Source organism: Camelina sativa, chromosome 3 (assembly GCF_030686135.1).
Source record: "Camelina sativa cultivar CO46 ecotype springtype chromosome 3, ASM3068613v1".
Classification (NCBI taxonomy): domain Eukaryota; kingdom Viridiplantae; phylum Streptophyta; class Magnoliopsida; order Brassicales; family Brassicaceae; genus Camelina; species Camelina sativa.
In genome coordinates, this window is record NC_141882.1 from 27278978 (window position 1) to 27303722 (window position 24745).

The 24745-nt window shown below is 35.6% G+C and overlaps 4 protein-coding genes, 2 non-coding genes and 1 pseudogene across 21 annotated transcripts; 3 read left to right on the forward strand and 4 right to left on the reverse strand.

The window, feature by feature from the left end:
* The first annotated feature begins 84 nt into the window (after positions 1-84).
* On the forward strand, positions 85-931 carry LOC104777933 (pathogenesis-related leaf protein 6-like). The gene is made up of 2 exons (XM_010502260.3): positions 85-486; positions 634-931. The coding sequence occupies exons 1-2, from the start codon at positions 153-155 to the stop codon at positions 780-782; spliced, it is 483 nt and encodes a 160-aa protein (XP_010500562.1). The 5' UTR covers positions 85-152; the 3' UTR covers positions 783-931.
* A 313-nt stretch (positions 932-1244) lies between these two features.
* TRNAL-UAG (transfer RNA leucine (anticodon UAG)) lies at positions 1245-1324 on the forward strand. Its single transcript has one exon. It is a non-coding gene; the product is annotated as a tRNA-Leu (tRNA).
* Positions 1325-5678: 4354 nt separating this feature from the next.
* Positions 5679-6413, reverse strand: LOC147947756 (uncharacterized). The gene is made up of 2 exons (XM_087507438.1): positions 6131-6413; positions 5679-5905 (listed from the first exon to the last, which is right to left on the reverse strand). Exons 1-2 carry the CDS (start codon positions 6411-6413, stop codon positions 5679-5681), a joined length of 510 nt encoding a protein of 169 aa, XP_087363564.1.
* Positions 6414-6476: 63 nt separating this feature from the next.
* LOC104779260 (uncharacterized) lies at positions 6477-6968 on the reverse strand. The gene has a single exon (XM_087507439.1). The coding sequence runs from the start codon at positions 6966-6968 to the stop codon at positions 6477-6479; it is 492 nt and encodes a 163-aa protein (XP_087363565.1).
* Positions 6969-11055: 4087 nt separating this feature from the next.
* Positions 11056-11135, forward strand: TRNAL-UAG (transfer RNA leucine (anticodon UAG)). Its single transcript has one exon. It is a non-coding gene; the product is annotated as a tRNA-Leu (tRNA).
* Positions 11136-11388: 253 nt separating this feature from the next.
* Positions 11389-17743, reverse strand: LOC104777934 (putative branched-chain-amino-acid aminotransferase 7). Of its 16 annotated transcripts, none has more exons than XM_087506891.1 (14): positions 17602-17743; positions 17408-17523; positions 16902-17001; positions 16539-16618; positions 16340-16406; positions 15986-16087; positions 13242-13414; positions 12977-13153; positions 12755-12886; positions 12439-12534; positions 12224-12340; positions 12027-12122; positions 11817-11929; positions 11389-11693 (listed from the first exon to the last, which is right to left on the reverse strand). In XM_087506891.1, the coding sequence occupies exons 6-14, from the start codon at positions 16035-16037 to the stop codon at positions 11576-11578; spliced, it is 1074 nt and encodes a 357-aa protein (XP_087363017.1). In that variant the 5' UTR covers positions 16038-16087; positions 16340-16406; positions 16539-16618; positions 16902-17001; positions 17408-17523; positions 17602-17743; the 3' UTR covers positions 11389-11575. The 16 variants fall into 16 exon arrangements, with proteins under 16 accessions (XP_087363017.1, XP_087363024.1, XP_087363019.1 ...); XM_087506898.1 differs by having other exon boundaries at positions 13242-13419; XM_087506893.1 differs by having other exon boundaries at positions 15986-16148.
* LOC104777935 (syntaxin-related protein KNOLLE pseudogene) lies at positions 17499-18510 on the reverse strand (annotated as a pseudogene).
* Positions 18511-24745: the final 6235 nt, after the last annotated feature.

Here is a 24745-nt window from a genome sequence, read left to right on the forward strand (position 1 = left end):
TAAAATTTTCCCAAAACCACTGAACCTAATAATCACATATTTGCCTATATAAATAAGGGCTAATCACTCCTCAGACTCACAACATAAACCATCATATACATCTCCCTCTTCCTAGAATCATCACTAAAAAAGGAAAATACGATAAATCGATAATGAATACTTTCAAAACTCCATCACTCCTAATCGTGGCGATTAGCTTTCTGGTTATTGCAACCAACGCTCAAAACTCTCAACAAGACTACCTTACGGCTCACAACAATGCCCGTGCGCAAGTTGGAGTAGCGAACCTCGTGTGGGACACAACGGTCGCTACCTACGCATTGAACTATGCAAATACTAGAAAAGCCAACTGCAGCCTTATTCACTCCAACGGACCATATGGAGAGAACCTAGCCAAGGGAAGTGGTAACTTTACAGCCATAGCGGCCGTGAAACTTTGGGTCGACGAGAAACCTTACTACAGCTACACTACCAATGCTTGCACAGGTATATCTCTAATATTATTAAATCTATAATATCCCTTGGTCCATACAACAATTTTACATGTAACATAAACACAGAGGTAAAACACGATGATCGGGTGTAAGTGATTGATAAAGGTTTGACTAAGCTTGTTGGATTCAAAAACTACAGGTGGACAACAATGCTTGCATTACACGCAAGTGGTGTGGAGAGAGTCAGTGAAGATAGGGTGTGCTAGGGTTCAATGCACCAACGGTTGGTGGTTCGTCAGTTGTAACTATGACGCACCCGGTAATTGGATCGGAGAGTACCCTTACTGATCATGATAACTCTAAAATAATAATTACGCGTAATGAATAAAAATCTAATTTGAACTACTGCATATTAAAATATAAATCTTGTTATAATTCTCAAGGATGTAACCATTTATAATTTTCACATAAAGAGTTTTGCCTTCTTTTACAATTAATCAAGTGTTTGTTTTGGTTATTGTGTATATAGTGCGAAAGTCTGTTCTACTTCTACTCGTAAAAAATGTTATTACTTTTTCCTATCTACACATCGTTTACACTGTATTCGTATTTGCAGAAAAATCGAATTTAACTCAACTTTTCAGTATTAAATTATTAATTCTATGTCAAACTTAGATCGGTCCAATTTCGCTAACAAACTTTGTTCTTCTCGTTAAACAAAGTCTGTCCTATGAACGAATCGGAACAGAGCATTATGCGATGACTGTATTAGTTAATTAGTAAAGTTAGCAATGATCATGTACCACTACTGACAGTTTGGCCGAGTGGTCTAAGGCGCCAGATTTAGGCTCTGGTCCGAAAGGGCGTGGGTTCAAATCCCACAGCTGTCAACATTTGTTTTTTTTTTCTTAACCATCAGCATCCGTTTCCACAATAAGGAATCTGTACAAGTTTGAATCAAGAGATCCTCCTCTTCATTCATATAAATCGTAGCTCGAACACGAATGTAGTCAGATAACTTTTTTTTTTGGTTTCTTTTGTTATCAACTACGTACGTACACATGAGGCAAAACACTACTGAATGACGTCGCATGAGCCATGAGCTATTTGTCAAACTGCATTCTATACTCTCTCTCTCTCTCTCATAGCATCTTTAGAGTTCTACATGCTTAAGTTGTTTTTCTTTGGTTCATTTCTTTGGTCTTCTTTATTCTTTGATTTCCATTTTCTTGATTTTTTTTTTCCTTCTATATATATTATCGAGAAACGAATTTACTCAAACACAACCATCGATCTCGACCACCCAACCCTTGTCATCTTCGACAACTCCCTATTGAATATTTGTTAGCATCCTGTGAAGCTTCGTAGACAATGCTTCTTCTCATATCTTGTATGTTACCCTGCGGTAAAAGATTGATATAAATGACCCAATATCAACAACACAAAATAGGAAAAGATTTGATTAAAGCGTTTGTTTTTTATTTTAGAAACTAATCACTTTTTGTCATGGAAAGGAAGGTCACGGTTTCAACAGCTTTAAGGACCATTGCAGTCCCTGTGCAGAATACTTCTTCTGCCTCTAATAGCTCCTCCACTGAAACGTCGCGTTCTTCAACCTGTGAAAAAAACGGTACCTGGCCATAATTGAGAATACCAGCACAAGAGCTTATTGAAATGTCACCATAAGGACCGATCTCTCCTTAAAAGCTCTCACCTTGTTTGCATTTGGCCACATACATATAATCTGTTGGAACCAGAGCAATCCAGTCTCGTCCCATTTCACATTCACATATCTTTCATCTGCATCACTGTTTTAAATGCATGCAGTAAAATAAATAAATAAATAAATAAAATTCATTTTTACAAAATCAAATCAGGATTCTTATAACTAACAAAAAAATTAGTAAAATAAATAAAAAGAATTCGTCTTTACAAAATATGATATATTTATTACCTTGTAAGAAGAGATGATGGAGCCATTTGATAGATGAAGACAAAGAGAGCAAGAAAGTGAGTTTGAGCTTTGAGAACGATTAAAACACTTTGCTTTTATAGAGATATAGGTTTTGATTGGTAACTGTTGTTTTTTTTTGCTGTAAAGACTTTGACTTAAAAATTTAGCTGCAGAGAATTTGGCTGTAGATGCTTTGACTGTAGAAACTTTAACTATTAAAATCTGATTGTTTAATTACCAACAATTTTTAAAGTTGTAAGCTGTCATTTTTATTATTATTATAAATATTAATAATAAATATATATTATGTCAAAAATTAATTCATATACCACTTTAATGATAAAATAAAATTTAGTAATGATAAATTAAAATTTTTAAAAATATAAGTCAATCAAATATGTGATTTCTTGATTGATTATTCTGGCAGATATCAATAGTATTTTTAATTGTTTTGATTTTTTTTATTGAGTAGTTATATCAGCAGTAAAAAAATCTATTAACCTAATCGATGCATTGTTTGAATGTTATTCTATTATTAATCATGAATTTCATAAACTATATTATAGTATTATTAGTGATGATGATGAAAAAATAAAATTTATTATTGAAATGGATCTTAAAAGAAAGAGAAACAAAGAATTATTAATTTATAAAAATAAAATATTTATGTATACTTTTGGAGAGCTTTTAAATATAAAAGGGAGAAAAAAAGAATGATTTTTAAATTGTTTGGTTTTAAAGCATGAGTTTTGAAGCTTTAAAAAAAAAAAAGAAAAGAAAAAAAAAAGTTGCTTTCAATGCTTTAAAAAAATTAAAAGCCAAAAAAGTATGATTAACAAAAAAATGACTTTTAAAGCTTCAAACATTTTTAAAGACTTAAAAGTGGGTTGCCAATCAGGACCATAAACATCTTTTTCTCTAACAATGTGAGCCGCGATTTGGAGAAGTTAATCAGTGATGAGAGTGGAATCAAGTCAACAAGGGATCTGGGTAAATACCTTGGGATGCCAGTTCTTCACAAACGGATCAACAAGGAAACTTTTGGGGAGATACTTGAGAGAGTCTCGTCTAAGCTATCATGATGGAAGGGACGCTTTCTGAGTTTTCAGGGAGATTGACCTTGACTAAAGTGGTTCTTTCTTCGATTCCGGTGCACTCCATGAGCACAATCCTTTTGCCGCGGTCCACATTGGCAAAGTTAGATCAATTATCAAGAACCTTCCTGTGGGGTGATATAGTCGAAAAAAGGAAGCATCATCTTGTCTGTTGGAATAGGGTTTGTAAACCGAATAAAGAAGGGGGGTTGGGGATTCGCTCTTCTCAAGCGATGAACAAAGCGCTCCTCGGTAAGCTGAGATGGCGTCTCCTGCAGGATAAAGAGAGCTTATGGGCGAGGGTTTTAAGATCAAAATACAAAGTTGGTGATGTTCATGATGCATCGTGGCTGGTGGTTAAAGGTACGCTGTCATCCACCTGGCGCAGTGTGGGTGTCGGGTTGAGAGAGGTGATTATACCAGGTTTGGGTTGGGTTCTGGGCGATGGCAAGGAGATTAGGTTTTGGAGTGATAAATGGCTTCCTAATAATGGGATCATTCATACGGAGAATGGAGTTTTACCATCAGGTTTTGAGGAAATTTGGGTCTGTGACTTATGGCGGAATGGTACGGGGTGGCATCTTGGTAATATATTGCCATATGCCTCTGAAACTATACGTCTGAAGCTTGGTGCGATAGTGGTGGATATAGTTACAGGCGCAACCGATAGGTTGTCTTGGGTCGAGACTGCAGATGGAAGATTCACGGTGAAATCCGCATATGCCTTTGTGACACGGGATGACACACCACAGCAGGATATGGATAAGTTGTTTGCGTGTGTCTGGAGGGTGAGGGGGACTGAAAGAGTTCGCTATTTCCTCTGGCTAGTTGTTAATCAAGCAATTATGACTAATGTGGAGCGATTTCGGCGCCACTTGTGTGATACGACACTCTGCTCTGTTTGTGGGAGCGCTTAGGAGACCATCCTTCATAGTTTACGGGATTGTCCTGCGATGGAGGGGGTGTGGAGGAGGTTACTGCCTCAAAGGAAACACTCTGAGTTCTTTATTGCTTCTCTACTTGAATGGCTCTATGGGAATTTATGTCAGAATGTTGAGCGGGACAACTACTCTTGGGCTACGTTATTTGGGGTTGCAGTATGGTGGAGTTGGAAGTGGAGATGCAGAGACATTTTTGGGAGCGAGAGAAGGTTCCGGGATCGGGTACAGTTTCTTAAAACTCTTGCAGGTGAAGTTTATGCAGCATACCAAGGGGAGATGGGTGAAGTACAGAGGGTGGAACGTGAGGTGCGATGGATTCAATGGTTGTCGCCTAGTGTGGGATGGGTGAAATTGAACATAGACGGGGCTTCTCACGGTAATCCAGGACTGGCGACAACAACTGGTGTACTACGAGATGGTAATGGGGATTGGCTTGGTGGTTTCGTTTTGAATATAGGCATGTGTTCGGCTCCGTTAGCAGAACTTTGGGGAGTGTATTATGGCCTTTATACTGCTTGGGAGAAGGGTGTTAGGCGGATTGAGCTAGATGTGGATTCAGAGATGGTGGTGGGCTTTCTTATGACAGGGATTGGAGACTCCCATCCGCTGTCCTTCCTTGTACGTCTGTGCTATGACTTCATATCGAGGGACTGGATAGTCCGTATTAGTCATGTATATAGGGAAACTAATCGTCTTGCTGATGGATTAGCGAACTATGCGTTTACTTTGCCTGTAGGTTTTCACTCTTTTGTTGATTGTCTGGAGTCTGTCCAGTCTATTTTGTTAGAGGATATCAGGGGTTGTCCGCATGGGAGGCCTAGTCTCCCCTTTTCACACCAAAAAAACATCAGGGCCATAAACAAAAAATAAAACCATCGAATTCCATCTGTCATTAATTTTCTTTTGTTTCGTCCAGGATCGATATGGTTCTTATTTAATTATGAATTTAGAATGTCCAACTTAGCTAGTATAGTATGTTTAAAGACATTAAGACCATCTCCACTCAAGTAACCCACTTGGGTTACTCAAATCTTAATTAATTATAAAATTAATACTAAACTAATTAAAACAACTCACTTAGAAACTTAAACAAAATCAATCCTCTACTAGAGAAACTCACTTAGGTTGCTCAATCATTTAAATAATAATTTTTTACATAAAATATAAAACAATAAAATATTACAAATTTAGGAATATTAAAAATAAATTTAAAATAAGAAATATTAAACATATTATACATAATTCAGAAGAAGATTTATTGATGGGTTGCACCAAATTTTTGCCAAATATGCTCAATCAAGTCTTTTTTCAAACGATCATGCATTTGCGGATCATGAACGTCATTTCGAATGTCCATCAAATTATGTAGATTTGTTTGTCTATCTGTAGAATACGATAGATCAACATGAGAAGTTCCGCTTCCTTCGCCGTGATGGAACTCCGTTGGATAGTAGAAATTGTATTCATGTCGTTCGTCTTCCACTATCATGTTATGCAGGATAATACATGCTCTCATTATTTTTCCTATTTTTCCTTTATCCCAGAAAAGTGCGGGATTCTTCACGATTGCAAATCGAGCTTGCAAGACTCCAAATGCACGCTCTACATCTTTACGACATGCTTCTTGACATTGAGCAAAGAGTTTAGCTTTTCGGCCACGTGGTAGTGTAATTGATTGGATGAAAGTTGCCCATTTAGGATAAATACCGTCAGTGAGGTAGTACGCCATTTCGTATTGATGTCCATTGACAACGTATGAAACTCTTGGAGCTCGACCCTCCAAGATATCATCAAACACCAGTGAGCGGTCCAAAAGATTGATATCATTTAACGTACACGGTGGTCCGAAAAATGCGTGCCAAATCCATAAGTCTTGGGATGCCACTGCCTCTAGTACGATTGTCGGTTTTCCAGATCCACATGAATATTGTCCTTTCCATGCAGTTGGACAATTCTTCCAGTCCCAATGCATACAATCTATGCTCCCCATCATTCCGGAGAAACCGCGTTGTTCTCCAATATTCAGTAATTTTTGGAGGTCTTCCGCTGTAGGTCATCTGAGATAAACGTCTCCAAATAGATGGATAACTCCGTCTACAAATTTTTCAAGGCATTTGTGTGCGGTTGTTTCAGCTAGTCGTAAATATTCATCCACCGCATCTGTCGAACATCCGTATGCCATCATATGTATAGATGCAGAACATTTTTGAAGTGCAGAAAGACCGAGCCTTCCAGTAGCATCTCGTCTTTGTCTGAAGTACGAGACTCCATTCTCAATCGTACTGACTATGCGTTCGAACAATGGTTTGTTCATTCTAAAGCGACGACGGAACATAGCGGGAGTGTAAGTCGGATTCTCACCAAAATAATCATTCCATAGCCGAGTGTGGCCTTCTTCTCGGTCTCTATTTATGTGCACTCGTCGGAATATTGGAGCTGGTGGTTCTTCCTCTTGAGTGTAGTTGTACTGAATCCCTTCCACTATACTATCAACTTTCCCCTCAACTATTTGATCAACTTCATGATCAGAACTCCAATTAGACATTATTAGTCAAATTGGTTTAGTTGTGAGGCTTATTGGACGTTGGGTTTGTTTTTTTTAAGGTTTATGGAAACCTGTTATTTTGGTAATGGAAATATTTAACAAGAAGAAATGAGAACAAGAAATGAGAAGATGAAATGAGAACAAGAATTGAGAAGAAGAAATGATAAGATAAATGATCAGGATGATAAGATAAATGTTTGTTTTGTTTTATGGAGAAGAAATGAAAAGAAGAAATGATCAGAAGCGCAAATGAAATTGAACATGAACCTTCAATATATAGACCTTACAAACACAATCAATACCCATTCACGTGTTACAAAAATAAATACAACAACCCAAAACACATTCACGTGTAAACAGTCCGTTTAACAAACAAAAGCCGACCACACTTAAACATAAGAGACACTCGTGAATGCCAATAAAAAACAACCAACACATTCACGGTTCCAAACAGAACACATCAATACAAAAAAAAAAAAGACAGCTTCCATTCGCTTGACTACCAACATGTTTCACTTTAGATGGCAACGAGACAGCTTCATATGTCATCCCAAAACCTGAAACAAAAGAAGAATACAAGTTAAACAATTGTGGAACAATAGTAAAACAATAGTTAAACACAAAACCTGACAACAAAGAATTAAATGGGTGTTAGTTCTTAAACCTAAATGTTTGTCAACATTTGATCAACAAGTTTGTCTCTAAGTAGGACTTCAGCAGGTGTTAGTTCACTCTTGGTAAGCAGGCTGTCTAGCAATCTCATTTTGCCGTGCCTCTCTTTAGCCGCCTGTTCTTGATCCTTCATTGCTATTATCATATCCAACTTACTGACAGAACCATCATCCACATCAATACTAACTGCAGGTTTCTTTCCTTTTTTCTTGGCAGCTTTAACCCCTGGAGGCCTCATCTCGTCTCCACCATTGCTCAGAGTAGCTGAGAAATCTCCTTCAGAAGCAAGCTTAGTACGCTTATTGCTACATTCTTCATGTCGTTCTGTGATCCATTTCTAATCATTCTTCAGTTCTCTCCAAAAATGTCCAAGCATAAACGGCTTGTTCATGTCATTCTTGTAAAACTCATATGCCATGCTTACAACATCATCTTCTGATTGTCCACTCTTCCTTCTTGTACTCGCTTGTGAGTAACACCCAACAAACTTGTTGACTTGGTGGTTTATCTTACTCCACCTTGCCTTACATTGTGAAGGCCCTCTTGCGTTTGAACCGATTCCTCCATCATGAGCTTTGTAATAGTCTGCAACCCTCTTCCAAAAACTTTGTAACCGCTAGTCGTTGCTCACCACTGGATCTTTGCTTGTGTTTAACCAAGCGCTTATGAGATGAACATCCTCCTCTGCACTCCACCGCTTCCTACTTCCTCTGCATCTGTCTTCATCAATCTCATCTGCTGTAACCTCTATACAATCTTCAGATTCAGATGTCGGGGTTATGTTAAGAGGCTGAGAAGAGAACCTAGGGCTAAAGTTTGAAGGCTGAGAAGAGAATTGATTAGTAAAATGAATAGGCTGAGAGGATTGGGTGGAAATAGGAGGAATAAGATTATCAGAACAGTTGGAGTCTTTTTGAGAATTCAAAAGATCAACAAAATTTTGATCCCAAAAACGTTAAGGGTTTCTAGGATCCATTGCTTATGTTAGTGTAAGCTGAGAGTTTAGGTTTGTGAAAACGAAAGGGTTTGGAGAGATAAACGTTAAGAGTTTGGGTTAGTGTTTAACAATGGTCGTTTATATTGACCTCAAGGTTTATGTGAGCTTTAATACTAAAGGTGAGACAAAGAGAATAAAGGTTTATTTAGCTAAAGACTAATGAGTGTTTTGAATTCTCAAAAAGAGATATACTTTTCAGTATATCTCTATGAATAGACCGATTGAAACACTTTTCAGTAAATCTTCTTGGGTAAAAGTTTTCAAAAAGCTGATCTTTAAAGTCAATACTAAATTCAAACTCAATCATATAGGTTTTGGAAAATTTTACACACAAAATCAAACTCAAACTATTGATCAAATAAGACAACATCACATGGGGAAAATATAAAATCGAAAATCAAACTCAACCACTTGATCAAACAACATAACAACACAAGGATTAAATTTAAGACACACACGGTTTTGGAAAATTTTAAACCCTTGAGCAAATTTTTAAACACACACGGTTCATCACTTATCAAATACAAAAACACACGGTTTGATGTTCAATTATTTTTACCGAACATCAAACATTCTCATCATCAAATACAAACATAACACATCAAGACAAAGACAAACATAACACTTCAATCATTCTTATAATCTATAACACTTCAAACATAACACTTAAACAATATAAAAAAGCTACACATTCATCACAAACACAAACTCAAACAAAACCAAACAACAACAATGAAAGCTAGAGTAGCATACCTTTACAAGTAAGAGAATCCAACCGTGTGTCCACTTCACCTTAACCCATCTTCACCATTTATCAGCTACACACAGTTTATGAAGCACCTCACACAAAACATGACAACCGGATCAACATTGATCACACAATTACTTATACAAGACATAAACTAAAACATTGTACTCCTAATATTGAGAACAACACAAGGATTCAATCAACAATCTATAACAAAACAGACAAACATAAGATAACAAGAACATAAAAATGTACTAATTCTTGAAAAAACTATCAAACAATAACTCGATTAAAACATAAACTCAATCACCCTCCAAAAAATTCTCAAAACCAATTGAACATCAAACTAATCTCATAATCTACGCCTAATAAGTCAAATCGAAATAAAATATTTACCAATCTAACAATCAATCAATTAATCCGAAACCCTAACTATTATAGACAACCAAAGATTAATTTCAAATAAATGCAATAAATCAGAAAGGAGAAGACGAACCTTCTATCTCAGATTCGGTAGCCAATGGACCTCACCGTTCCCTGTAGGCCACCAGAAGAATCCTCCGCTGTCGTTGACCCACTAAAAGGAACCGCCGCCGTCGGTTGCCGTGAGAACCGAACCGTCAACTCTTACGATTGAGCCGATCTGGAAGCCATCGCCTCCGGTTGACCAACTATCCTCCAGTATAAGTCGGAAAAACAAAGACTTAAACGAAAATCCATTGATTTTTCCGATTCGAGATGAATCGTCTCTTCAATCGCTTGTCTTCTGCGAGAGAGAAGAGAGAAAGACAGTCGGGAGAAAGAGAAAAAAAATGGGAAAGAAAAAAAAAACATTTTATATTTTCGGTCCAACCTACCACAAGATGCCACATATCGTTCTTACCCTATTACTAAAATTGTTTCCCACAGCAACGATCCTCACCTTCCTGGACCCAGAATTGGGTTGTTTTATATTGTTTTGGGGTCCAAAAACATGAGTACTCATGAGTGCTCTAAGGCCTCCGTTGACTCAGAATAAAAATTAAAAAACTTACCCTTAAGGGCACGACTAGTTCAGACGTAATGAATGCGGTGCGGATGCCTTCTGTGGGATTTGAACACGTTTGCAAGTTATGAATGTTAACTTTTGTACGATAATTAAAGTGAGTAGAGGTGTGGATTCGTTTGTAAGATAATTTATACTTGTCTGAACGGATAGCATTTGGATATAAATTACCAATACAACTGATTTCTGATAAAAAATGAATCGAAATGTGATTAAAAAAGTGTGATTAAATAATAACATAAATAATATATAGAAATAATGGGCATATTATATAGTAAGTACTAACAAATTTCTGATATTTGACCAAAAAACTATATTTAATACAAAAATTGTATTTTTAAAGTTTAATAATCTTTACTCTATTTGGCCAATGTGGGTTAAATGTATTGTTGATCAAGAAACAGTGTGATCAAACTTTTGGTTAATTAAGAGTTGATGTTGAGCCAAAAAAAAGTACTAAAGGTGGGCATCTTTTAAAAAAAAAAAAAACAAAAAAAAGCAGTCCGTCGTCCACCACATGCATAACTTTCACAGACTGAAAATGCATGTGGCCTTGCGTCGAACGTAAGCGGTGTGCAGAGCCAATGTTATGGTCTTTAAATAGATTACAATCAAAACAGCATCAGACAGTTTGGCCGAGTGGTCTAAGGCGCCAGATTTAGGCTCTGGTCCGAAAGGGCGTGGGTTCAAATCCCACAGCTGTCATTTTTTTTTTAAAGGTATTGTATTCTTTGGTCAACAAACTCTTCTTAGCCTTAATTCCCTCAGATAAAACAGTCTAGAAACACATCATCTGCAAATTTCACAATAATATATGCTGTGAAATTGCATCACTCTCTCTCTGCTTGCCTCTTTATAGTGTTCTCTATTACAGGTTTCATTGAGTAATTGAATTTGTACGAGTTGCTCTGAAACCACTATTTTAATATATATTTTAGACTTTATTGATGCTTTGAACTTGTAAAACAAGATATGTTATATATAGAGTAATATATAGTTCTGTAAACAAAAGATAACACAATTTTTGTAGCTTTTCATCATTCTTTAGTGTTTTTTTTTTTTTTTTTGCCTAGTTTCTTTTCTTCCTGATTTCTTTATTCTTTGATATCTTTTTTTATCTGACCAGGAAACGAATTTATTCCAACTCAACTACTGATATCCACCATCCAACCTTTGTGATCTTCAACAACTCCAGTTTGAATATTGGTTAACATCAAGTGAAGCTTCGTAGACAATGCCTCTTCTCCTGTCTTGTATTTTATTCTGCGGTCAAAGATATAGATATAAATGACCCAAAATAAACTTTAGTCTTAATCAAGGTAACCGGCAAAGCGAAAATATCTGATTTGTAAGGGTTTATTTTTTGAGAAAGCTATATATGATTACTTCTTGTCATGGAAGGTCACGGTTTCAACAGCTTTAAGGACCATTGCAGTCCCTGTGCAGAAAACTTCTTCTGCCTCTAGTAGCTCATCAACAGAAACATTCCGTTCTTGAATCTGTGATACGTTGTGAAACATATATATATAGAATCTTGTCAAGATTCATGAAATGTCTGTACATGCGCGAAAGAGTATTGTTAGATGGAGCTGGAACCTGGTAGCCAATATCACGAGCTAGCTCGCTTATGCTTTTCCTTGTGATTCCTGGTAAAATGGTTCCTGAAGTTGGTGGAGTGGACACAATGTTTCCCTATAAAATGAATGATTACTTATTAGTTCATGCAAATGAGTCTAAATGTACGTTGAAACGTTATATCATATCTGTGATATATTTTTTATAATGTTCTTGACCTTGAGAATAAAGATGTTACAAGTAGAAATCTCTTCGATGTTTTTACCAGTCGCCGCGTCCAGGAACAAGACATCAGAGAAACCCGATGATTTTGCTTCAATCAAAGATTTTACAACCTTCAAAATTTACCAGAAATTAGCTAGATATATAATTCACCAACGTATAACGTGTTGCTTGGACATCTATTGATCTCTGGTGTCTCTTTATTACTTACTGGAGAATAGTTGGTGCAACTCTTCACACCCCCTGTTCCACCGGAGTGAGCTCGGCGATGCTTATCATCAACTTTGAGGTTCAAGCCTGAACTTGCCTACAAGACAGACAAATTAAATTAAGAGTCTCGATGTAAAGAATCTTTAGGCATGTGGCCATATATATTTAAGCAAGTGACAGAAGTGAAGTGCTAGTCCATTAATTATTGACAAGTTAGAGCCCAAACGTTATTATTTTATATACAGATTGGATCAATATTTAAAAATATTAAACCGAGTTTACTTGAACAATTGCATTTGAATAACAAACAAACTCACCTTGTGATAATTTCCAACGGGAGATGTGTAAATGAGGAACGTATATTCAGGTGCTGAAGCTACTCCAAGGATAGCACCAGTACCTATGAGTAGAGGCCTAATATACAAAGCTCCTTTACCGGGAGGAGGTACCTAAAACCAAAAAAAAAAAGGTACAAATCTTAGCTACTTAAAGATTAACACGTACGTAGTACTGATCACATGAAACTAGGGAGTCCATACCCATTTGTTGTTGGCAAGCACCGTTTGCTTAACTGCTTCTACGAATTGGTCCGGAGAAGGAGGTGTCATACAAAGCCTATCCGCACCTGTTTGCATACGAAGAGCGTTTTCGTCAGGCCTGAAGAGTGTGATCCGTCCATCTTCTGTCTTGTACGCCTTGAGACCTTCAAATAGTCCCTACAAAGGAGTTTGTTTTTTGTGTCAACTCACACAATTAAGTAGAATCGTTTTGATATCGGTTACTATATATCCTCAAGAAGTAAACCTGGCCATAATTGAGGATGCCAGCACAAGGGCTTATTGAAATATCCCCATAAGGAACAATTTCTCCTTCTGAAAAGCTCTCTCCTTGTTTGTATTTCGCCACATACATATAATCTGTTGGAACCAAAGCGAATTCGAGCTCGTCCCATTTCACATCCGCATATTTTTCTTCTTCTTTACTGTTTTATGCGTGCCACAATAAAAACACACACATACACCCAAATTAGTGAGTGGAAGGGTTTAAAATAAACAGAGAAGGGACGAAGATGCATGGGAAATGAACACGAGAAACCAAAATCAGGAGTCTTATAACTAATGAATGGTTCTTTGAAAATAATTAACGTAAGAAAACATTTATACGAGCTCCAAAAAAAAACATTCATTTTTATTTAAAGATTACATATATATTCACCTTGTAAGAAGAGGTGATGAGGAAGGATCGCAGAAGGAGCCATTGGATAGAGATGAAGACAAAGAGAGCAAGAAAGTGGTTTGAGCTTTTGAGAATAACTAAACGTAACACTTGGCTTTTATAGAGATAAACAGACAAACCCTTCGAATTCCATCAGTCTTTAAAAAAAATGAATTTTAGAATCTTCAACTATATTAGTAATATTTAATTAGACTAAATGCCTTAGTTGACCCAACAAACAAAAAGCTTACGGTTACGGGCGCGTCTAGTTCAGTTGCAATGAATGCGAATGCGGATGCGGGTCTGTTTGTAGCTTTTAGTGTTAAAACGTTTTATATGATTGATGATGGAGCGACTAGAATTGGATGTGTTTGCATGATAATCTTTGATAGAGCGAATGCAATACAGCACGCTTTGAAAGATAAGTTAGAACGCATACATGTACTTTTTCTTACTACACACAAATGCTTGGGATGTTTAGATGCAGAGTTTTAATTTGGAAGTTTAGAATGTTTACAGCAACATGAAACAGTACGAAACAAGTTTTACGATTGATTTTAAACGCGTGTTGTATATACACTATTCAAAACCGTTCACGATAACCATGTTTACTGGTGAGCTCATCATCATAACCAAGAAACTTCTAAAAGTGGCTATCTTTTTGTTTTTAACAAAAAAGCCAGTCTTTATCTTTTATATATATTTGTCCCTCCATATGCAACTTATAGAGATTTAATTTTCTTTAGTGAAGTCAACTATTCTAAACATATGATATACAAATGGGAATATTGCCTAACTTCTTATTAATTTAAACTCAAATTACCAAAGTGGTGGCTAATTAATTTATGTACTAGACTAGATGATTAGTCCATTAAAATAACAGATTTATGAATATAATTTACTTTGAAATTAATAATGTAAGTTTATTATGAATTTTGACTTTCGTGTCCATGGTGTAAATTCGAAATTTACATGAATAAACTTTGAATTTTCAAGAAATTAATAATTGTTATTTCGATCCATTATGATAAAGAGATATACATGTACTTCGGCATTATTACATAACAATTAATTAATGTAATTTAAGATTTAATTGCAACCAAACTTTCGAACTATCATATAAGTATTCTAGTTTCTTTTAGATAAACTATGTTAGTACCCGCGCTACGCAGCGGGGAGGGTTTTTGTATGTTTTTTTTGTGTAATTTTAATTATTTTGTGTGGTTTTTTTTATCATGTGTTGTATTCTGTTTTTTGTATGTTTGTGTTGGATTAGAGATTCATTATATCTTTAGCATATTATTTGTGGATTGTTTTGTTGATGATTTATTGTGTGGTTTTGATTGGCTGTATTTGTTTTTTTTTGATTGATGGAGTTTTTTATTTATGTAAATTAACGTTTGTTATGTACTTAGTTTGGAAGTGCTTTTTGTTTGGTTCTTTTTTTTTTGCAAACAATTACTGTTGTTTTGTGGAACAAAATGTTACCCAACTATGTTACCCAACTTTGGAAGAATCAAGGGCTGTAGGTGGTAAGACAACGCCAACAAAATTGTCCTGAAGTCATTCTAGAGTTGAGTGTGAGGAAATACCGTGATTACGATTTGCTCTTAAGTGAGATTGAAGTTGGGAACACATGTATTGCTAGCGAATTCGATAATGTATGCGATGGATGCTTTATTTACAAGGAAATCTACCGCTTCATGGACTACATGAACTATGTTTAATTTAAATTATATTTTATGTTTTATTTATCTTATTCCGAATTTTCAAATTTAAGACCACATTATGTAGCTACAAGTTCTTTTATTTTATCCTAGAATTCTCGAGGTAAGTCTTCATATTTAGCCCCTGTCATATTTGGCTTGGTGTTTTTTTTTTGTGTTTTTTTCAGGTTAATTTTATATGGTGTTTATTTTGAAATAAATAAAATTAGATTGTACTGGTTAGATTGCATTTACCTTATTAAAATAATTAAAACTTACCTTAGAGTTCAATTTGAAAATTTTCTCAAGCACACAAAGGAGTACCACCCTTACATTCCTCTACCCATTTATAATCAATAAAATTAACTCTTTATATTCCTCTACCGAATTATATATTATCATGTCAAGAAATTGTTGGATATCAAAACTTATGTTTACTTTTGCTAAACAAATAAGCAAAAATCAGAAGTTTATAAAAAGACATAACTCTATACAAAAGATTGAATCTGGAGCACACAATTGAGATTTTCTAACTTAAAGTATCACCGTGAGACAAGATAAATTGAATAGGCACTATATTAGCTGGAATTAATGGTTAGGACATAGAACAAGATGATAATGCGTTACCTGCAGTTGTTGCTTTTTGTGTACAATACAAAAATGATTTCAGACCAAACATGAGTATTGACGTGAAGGCTCTGCAACCATTGTTGGATGGTCGAACCAGACCTGCGAGAGAAGGAGCACATTAGTCTTGACCCTTAACCAGTCACCGTTTACAATCATATGGCTGCAAGCAACATCAATGACATAATCAACATCAATGAGTAGTTACAACATCCAAAGATCACTTAAAGTGTTAAAAAATTCACAATATATTTTATACTTGACTGATGGTTATTATTAATAAAACAAATGATTTGGGTAATGAAACTTAACCGAATACCAAACTGATCCAGGGTATAAAAGAAGAATTTTTACCTTGTGGGCTTTTGCTAAACCTTAGGGAAGAAGGTCAAGAATTATGGCATTCCATATTCGTTGTCCTCTGAAATAAAGCAGTGACGTCTGTCATTCATTTAATCGGTTAAAATCAGTAAGAAAAAAAAAATCATATACCAGAACATTTTCGGTTATTAAAATCGGTTAAAGAAAGAAAATTGGTTAAAAGCGGTTTTACCCCGTTGCCATGTTGTGAATCTCCTGCGAATGAAACTCCGTCGCAATACCTCAGCCTCACTTTGTTCCAATTGTAAAAATCTGAATACATAACTTTTTCTTTTAAGTCCAGCCCAACCAATGTGGTGTATGACGTATAACGTATTGTGTGTGAACGATGTTCTAATAAAGCCAAAGCAAGTTTTTGACTCAAGACAGACCAAAAATGGACTTCACATGTCAAGATGTGCAATGACAGTTAAACCTTTCCTTGAATTAGATACCTAACTCGAGGAAGGTAGGATCGATGTGTAAGTTTTTGCTCTCAATATTTATGTGTTAACATAAGAATTAAGACACATTGATAGCAAAAGGAAGAACAAACCTTGTTGTCTTGGTTGCAGTCAAGCTTAAGAAACACCATATCCTGATACTTCTTAGATAGCTCTTTGTATTTGGGAGCAATCACTTTGCAAGGACCACACCTGCAGAGTAAAATCGAAACAAGACTTACACTGAGTAAAACAGCAGTTTCTTAAGAATAAGAATCCATGAACATCACATAAGCAGTGCAAGCTTGCTCACCCGACCTAGCCAAAACCAATCATTACTCACTATATTAAACTGAAGATTTTTACCAATCCATAGAACAGAAGAAGTGAAGCGCTCTCGGTCTCCAACTTGAACAGGTACACACATATATATCTCTACCCAAATCATTATATTTTTTTTGATCTATAAAAAGACATAACTCTATACAAAAGATTGAATTTGGAGCACACAATTGAGATTTTCTAACTTAAATATCACCCTTAGACAAGATAAATTGAATAGGCACTATATTAGCTGGAATTAATAGTTAGGACATAGAACAAGATGATAATGCGTTACCTGCAGTTGCTGCTATTTGTGTACAATACAAAACTGATTTCAGACCAAACATGAGTATTGTCGCAAGATCACCCATTGCTCCAACCGCTGCTTTTGTCACGCTCTCATCCCTGCTCCTAAAACATAACCCAAATAATAAGTATAAACTGAATAGTGAAACTCCTTGCATGATTTGAATGGCTGGAGCTACATACCTTTCAAAATGAGCACCGATCGCCAGAGCAATAAAAGTTATGTGATGGTATGTATATCGTTTGTTTATCAAGATGAATAAGACAATTGGATGATTGGGATGACAACAATGAGTTAGTCAAAAGTAGCACAATGATACCAATGCACATCCACTTCCTGCTGCTTCTCTGATGATTCTTTGCAGTCTTGAGCTCGTTAGCCCCATCATTAACATAATGGCTAGCATTCATCACATGATGCTCAATCTCATCCATCTGTTCACCTTGTGCTTCAACCATCACAGCCATATCCAGAAACACCTGATGAAGCTCCAAGACACTCTTCTCAGTACGCAGCATCATACCTATCCTGAATCTCAACCACAGTTTCCAAGACCTTTCCTTTACCATGTTCCTGGATCGCACGAGTGAGAAACTCTTCACCTCCAGCGTTATCAGTGATGATCTTCTCAATCATCTCATCATCAGGGTGTTCTCCAGTGACAGTGAAGTACCTTCTCTCAACAACCTCCTCGTACTCACTCATCATCACTTCCTTCAGCATCTTCCTCAGACCATTGGTCACAGCTATCCTGCTCCTGTAGACCAGAGTTCCAGAGAGCCTTTTAATCTCCCTGTTGGCTTTATCCATCTCTTCAAGCTTCGACTTGATCGATTTGGCCTTCCTCAAACCCGAGACAATCTCGTTAGAGATCTTGTGAACACCTTTACTCTCTTCGTTGTACGAATCAAACCAATCTCTGCTTTCACATTCTCTGCTTCTTCTAAGAAAGACGAAAGATTCTGACCGATCTTGTCTGCATTTGCCGAAGCCATCTCAAGATCGTAGTCAGGCCCTGGTTCCATATCCTTCATCGCCGCTTTTTTCAAGTCGATGTAACTCATAAACGATTTCGTCATCAAGTCGTTCATCTTTTTCACCTGAAAGTCAACAAATTTCCCAAGAATCAGAGACAAATCGAGAGAAAGTACAGATCAAAAACTGGAGAAATCAATTGAAGCACAACAAATTTACCCTTGTGTGTTCTATCTAGATCCAAAGATTTGAGAGAGCGAGCGAGAGAGAGCGAGAGAGAGAAGTATGAAATTGAAGAAGCTTTGAGTAGCAAGATATGAGAAAGGAGAAAGCTTTATTTGATATAGGGGAAAAGGAAAAGAGCCATTACAGTGTTTCTTCAACCTATGAGAGAGCAGAGAAATTATAGGAAACCCGATCGCATAATCTAAAAAACCTATGAGAGAGCAGAGAAGAAGAACCCTAAAAAGAATTAGAGAAAATCGAAAAAATCAAAGAGATTGGGAAACAGTAAAGCATAACGAAATCGAAGAAGAGAAATCAAATGGGGAAGCTGACCTGAGAGAAGATGATGATGATGATGAAGATGAAGAAGGAGGTTTGTTTGCTTGTGGGGATAGTGTATCTCTCTCGCAGCAGCTCGGTAGAAGAAAGCAAATCGGCGACGAAGAATGATGTGATGATGTGTATTAATGTGTCAGCTTCTGCTTCATTATTAGAAGTGTTAGAAGCTGGCGAAAAACAAGGGACTTTTATTGTATTGATTAACTTTAATTCTATTATGTAAGTCAATAATACTCTTGTAAATTTATAAAAAATATATATATTAAATTTGATTGATAATTGCTGTGTTTTTTTTTTTTTTTTTTTGCAAAACAATATCATAATATAACTCGTGAATTTATTTAAAAGCCCACATGTAAACAAAACTTAACAGTATTTCTCAAATACCTGAAAGCATATGTAGATTAGGTTTGTCAAAAAGAGGAACAACCCAATATTGGCCAAACTTTTGTTTCCTTGTTTATCCAGAAATTGATTAAAGAGATGATATCTATACTATTAAAGCAAGATTATTCATTTACCAACTTTTGAATCATGAATTTTTTTTCAGTAGTTAAAACTAGGTCGGACCTGCGCTACGCCGCGGGGTTGGGTTTTTATTTTTTTGTATTTTGATTTTTTTCCCGATTTCATAATTTAATATATGTTGTTTAAAATTAAGTTTCATAAATTTATGCTGTTTGAAATCAAATTTCATATATTTTTGATAATTTCAACGATAACTTTGTTCTTTTGTTATTATTAGATACTTGAGTTTTTGATTTCATAAATTTAGTTTTTAAATATATTTTAATTTTATTACCCTAAAAATAAGTTTAGGGATTTCAAACCCTTAGTTCTTGATTTGTTTCTCATTCACAAACCCTCAAAAATAGTAAGATAGATTACTCTTTGATGTCTACATTTTATATGTTCTTGATGGATCTTAGTACTTTAAGTTTAGCCACTTCAACATTTGTCTCCTTAATCTCACATAATTTATTTCTTACAACATATTACATGTTTATACTTGTTCTTGTCACTTAGTTTATTTATTTATCCTGTTAATATTAATTCTGTAAATAAAAATTGCAAACTTAAATAAACAATTACATAAAATTATTCAAAAATTGTAGAGTTACATAAAGAATTACAATTATTTAACAGAAAAGTGAAATAAACATACCCATTTACTACAATAATATTAATGTGCCCGATGAATTTTTTCCTTTAGTGACCAATTCACGTTTCTTCTCCTTTGCATCTTCTTCTTACTCTGCGACCACACCACCCGATTCATCTGGTCATGCTTCTTCTTCGTTTTTCATCATCATAGCATCTTTCACATCCAGTTTATCTTTCTCTTATCCAGGATTAAGTAATGAATCAACTTCCAACACTCCCTCTTGATTCATTTGCTTGATCCCCAAAATCCAATTTAGGGATTTGATCCTAAGGCTTCTCCTCCTCCTCTGTTCACCTCTTCAATGTATGAATCTCTTTCATGACATTGTCGCAGCTCAACGGTGAGTAATCTTGCTCCCTCATGAATCGATTCTCCTTAATTGTGTTTTTTCTTTCTTTGGTCCGTGAACTGTCTCTCACATTTTCTTCTTTGGTTGTCTATGCAACCTTCTTCTGGTCCCTCTGTGGTACACTACAAGAAAACATAGAATTGTCGACTGCAATTTGCGACTTAAAACACAGTCGCTAAATTTAACGATTGAATTGTGATTATTTTGCTACTCAATAGCTACACAAATAAAACAGTCGCCAAATAGACTCTAATAATAGACTAATGTATAATGTCGCATTGTAGTCGCCAATTTGCAACTAGTTTGGTGACCGGTTTTTTAGTCGCCAATCGTTGCGACTAAGCAGCTACTATTTAGCGACTGATTTATGTAATTTGGGCCTTAAACCAAATTTGGTCCGTAAGGAAACGACCCAAACCCAAATCGAACTCATCTTAATCCCGAGAAAACCCTAATCCCTCATTTCTCTTCTTCCCCGAAAAAACCTTAGATCTCAATTGCTCTCAATCGAGAACCCTAAATCTTCATCCTGTTCTTGTTTCTCTTTTGTTGCTGATGGCCGGAGTAAAGAAAAGAGGAGGAGGAAGAAGAAACTCCCTAAATCCCACCTTTTTATGTATTTTCTTCTTCTCCTTCGTCGCGACATCATTTCTCACTCGTCCTCATCCATGGCTAGTGTTTTTTAAGAGAGAGTTGAAACGTTGTTGGCCTTGTCTCTGGATTCTCTGTAACTAGTTTCCTCATCACCACACCCACCCATAGTTGGTAAGTTCTCATATCTACTCGATTTTCATTTTTTGTTTGTTGCTGTTTTCCTATTTTTTTTTTCAGTTTTAGATGTTCTCAGATCTACTAGATTGCATGTTGTTTTGATGATTGTAGGTGATCTCGACAGGTCAGATTTCTTCACCGGGAGATCTTACTATCGAATGCCATCATCACCGTTGCAGGTCCGGCGGCTGTGGAGTCCGTGAACCTTAATTTGTTATGGACTTGTTTTTGTTATCTAATTTGGGCTTGTGTATTCTATAGAGCCCATGATTTATTGGATTGTAATTGTAAATTTTTAAGGTCCATTATCATTATTTTGTTCTAATTCGGTTCGAATAAAATGAAACCGAATAACCCAAAATAACTGAATGCCCAGGTATTACAAAATCAAATAATTCAATTTGACCGGATTTACAAGAAAAAACCTGATAAATCGATAATTAAACCGTCGTAAAACAGTCACGAAAACGTACACGGATCAGTAACCAAAACAGTCGCAAATGAGTAACCAAATCAGTCACTAAAGCGTTGCAACTCAGTCGCCATTTTAGCGACTGTTTCGCGAGGGAACAACGACCAAAACTATCAGTCGCCAATTCGTAGCTATTTGCCGACTCTTTAGCGACTGATTATTTTAGCGACACTCAGTTTAGCGACTACGGTTTTCAGTCGCCAAACAGTCGTTACTAGGTATTTGCGACTGTTTAGTGACTGTTTTTGTAGTCGGCAATTCCATGTTTTCTTGTAGTGGTAAACTTAAAACGCATGCGTAAGAAGGAATATGTAGTTTCATATCATAATATCACCACAATCCAAATAAGAAAACCATAGAAGTATACAACAAAGACGGGTTAAACTACCAACCTTGCAATAGTTTCATTCTTCAACAAAGTCACTTTCTATTAGGTGATAAACAGAGCAATTTTCTACACAAAACTATGAATATATTGATGGGAGTTCAAAAAATAGATTAAAGAAACAACCAGCGAAAAGAGAGGGAGGGATCATATTGCATCACATAAGTAATCATTATAAAAGTAACAAAACCAAATGTCACAAGACACACAAAGAGAGGGAGGAAGAGAGATCCACCAACCTGGAATTCAACAAAGTGATATTTTACAAAATGCAGCACAAGACTTGATTTTCTAGCCCCCAAATCTCCAAGTGATACCTGAAGCACTAAAACCAAATCACCTAGACAAAAACAAAAAAGAACAAATCAGACTTGTCTTCCCCTATACGTGCTAACAAAGAGACCTTAAGAAGAGAACAAATAAATTTACATACATTATACTTACATCGTGAACATTCTGAGTAAAAATAAGAAGAGAACAAATAAATTTACACAAATGTTAGAGTAAAAATAAATTTACGAACACACAAAACAAAGAACACTTAGTTTCTTGAATTGCTCATACTTAGATGAAATAGAAAATCCAATACAAATTAAGTCCTATACACATTACCGAAACACATATGATGCATGCACTATCTCACGTATCCAACTCTACAAATCAAAATTTCTTAAATCAATTATCTCCTTACCCTTGATTGAACAAACTTAGAGTAAAAATAAATTTACAAACCATTTTTACGAAGGGAGCAGTGGCGGAAGAAGATAGATCTGTAAGAGTTGAGACGAGCTGCAACTTAGATCAACTCAATAAAAACATTGGCTCATTGCTGCTTGAGTAATGCTTCTCATGGTAGGCGATATGTGAAGATCCATCCTTCATTGTGCAGGCCGAGAGTCATAATCAGATCAATCAAATCGAATAAACCCTAATTCCACCAAATCACGAAGACCATGGAATAAATGACGAGAAAAAAGAAGAAATCAACCATCGATTGATTAAACCCACAAACACAGTCGGACCATGGTATAAACAACAAAGAAGAAGAAGAAGTAATCCATCGATTGATTAAACGCGCAGTCGGACCATCATATAAATGGCGAGGATAAGAATAAATCGAACATCGTTTCTCTCTTTTGTTTTGTCCACTTAGGAGTAATGATATGCTCAAATTTAACCCTGAGCTACTCTCTCAAATTAAGAGATCAATTGTAGTACTTAGGGATCGAATCCACAAAGATTCTAGATTCACACAATAGATTTAATAATCTTTTAATTATGCTAAATCAAAATATTAATTTAAAAAAAATGCAAAAACAGAATTAAGAAGTGTTGTAAATTCAGGAATGAAAAACGCTAGGTCTAGGGAAATTCTCAGGAAATCATGGAAAATCAGATCAATTAATTAAGCAAGCAAGATTCAACAATTAAGCACCGTTCTTGAATTCTAAACACAATTGTAAAATAAACCAGTTATCACTGCAAATATTATCTAAATTTAAAACCAGAAAATCCAAATCTCTTTGCAAAATTCTAGGTTAAAAATCAGCTTTAAAATCATGTTTAGATAAGTTCACAAAATTACTAAATCAAATCTCTTTGCAAGAAGTAATTTTGCTCACCAAAGGTTTTTGTCAGGAAAATCAATCATATTCTCATATCAATCAATAATCCTAAGATCTAAATCCATATGACTAATCAAAAACCTAGCATTAAGAACAACCTATGGTGAAGAACAAGAAAGATAATGAATCCAAACAATTAATCAATCTAACAATCCAAGAAATCCCTAATGAGAAACCCTAAACCTAACAAGCAGATCTACTCAGACATAATTGTAAGAACACAAATCATGAATAAAATAGATTGCATTAAGAGATTAAAGAAGAAGAAAAAGGAGTTTTGAATCTTCTCTCCAAAAGCTCTCTAAAAATCTCTCAGGGTTCTCTCTCAAAAGTTGCAGGGAAAAATAAAGCTTAGATCTAAACAATGACCATAAAAATCATACTTATATTCCTAAAACACGTCTAGGGACCAATGATGCAAATATGGAAAACTTTAGGGCAGATTTGTAAATCTTCAAAACTTATGAGATAACTTCCAATTCTTCTACTGGATGATGCATCGATCGACACCATCACTAGCATCGGTCGATGCTGACTTCTGAATTCGCCTCTCAACTTCGTAACTCAGCGTCAATGCTTGATTAGGCTCCAAATCTTCCTATTTAGCTCCATTATGCTCCCATACATGCTAAATCCTATAAATACTCAAAAGACTCTAAAAATACTAAAAAGAATCTATAAATAAGACTTATATCATGGCCAAAAACACCTAAAAACCATGATATATCAACTCCCCATATATCAACTCCCCCAAACTTAGCCTTTGCTTGCCTTCAAGCAAAACATAAACTTAGACCTGTGAAAGAGGTTTGAAAATGCAGAAACTCCTTTTCTTTTTAAAGGAATGCCATGATCATCCAAACCATAATCCATATGCTTAGCAGATAAATCCAAATCGAACCACCATGTACTTCTCCGTTGACATTCATAGCATCCCAAATTCAAACCAAATTTCACTACTTCCTCCATTAAGCCTTCATTGATGGGTCTAATCAATTTGATCAATGTCAAGAACCTTCT

What these genes read in the sequence shown, in the direction of transcription:
- LOC104777933 (XM_010502260.3), top strand. Translation starts at nt 153, where the DNA reads ATGAATACTTTCAAAACTCCATCACTCCTAATCGTGGCGATTAGCTTT. An exon ending in CACTACCAATGCTTGCACAG is followed by an intron (nt 487 to 633) that starts GTATATCTCTAA and finishes CAAAAACTACAG; the next exon opens with GTGGACAACAATGCTTGCAT.
- LOC147947756 (XM_087507438.1), bottom strand. Translation starts at nt 6,413, where the DNA reads ATGGGGAGCATAGATTGTATGCATTGGGACTGGAAGAATTGTCCAACT. An exon ending in GGCGTACTACCTCACTGACG is followed by an intron (nt 5,906 to 6,130) that starts GTATTTATCCTA and finishes ATAACATGATAG; the next exon opens with TGGAAGACGAACGACATGAA.
- LOC104779260 (XM_087507439.1), bottom strand. Translation starts at nt 6,968, where the DNA reads ATGTCTAATTGGAGTTCTGATCATGAAGTTGATCAAATAGTTGAGGGG.
- LOC104777934 (XM_087506887.1), bottom strand. Translation starts at nt 16,107, where the DNA reads ATGTGCTCCTTCTCTCGCAGGTCTGGTTCGACCATCCAACAATGGTTG. An exon ending in GCATCCTCAATTATGGCCAG is followed by an intron (nt 13,154 to 13,241) that starts GTTTACTTCTTG and finishes ACTCCTTTGTAG; the next exon opens with GGACTATTTGAAGGTCTCAA. An exon ending in TGCTTGCCAACAACAAATGG is followed by an intron (nt 12,887 to 12,976) that starts GTATGGACTCCC and finishes TTTTGGTTTTAG; the next exon opens with GTACCTCCTCCCGGTAAAGG.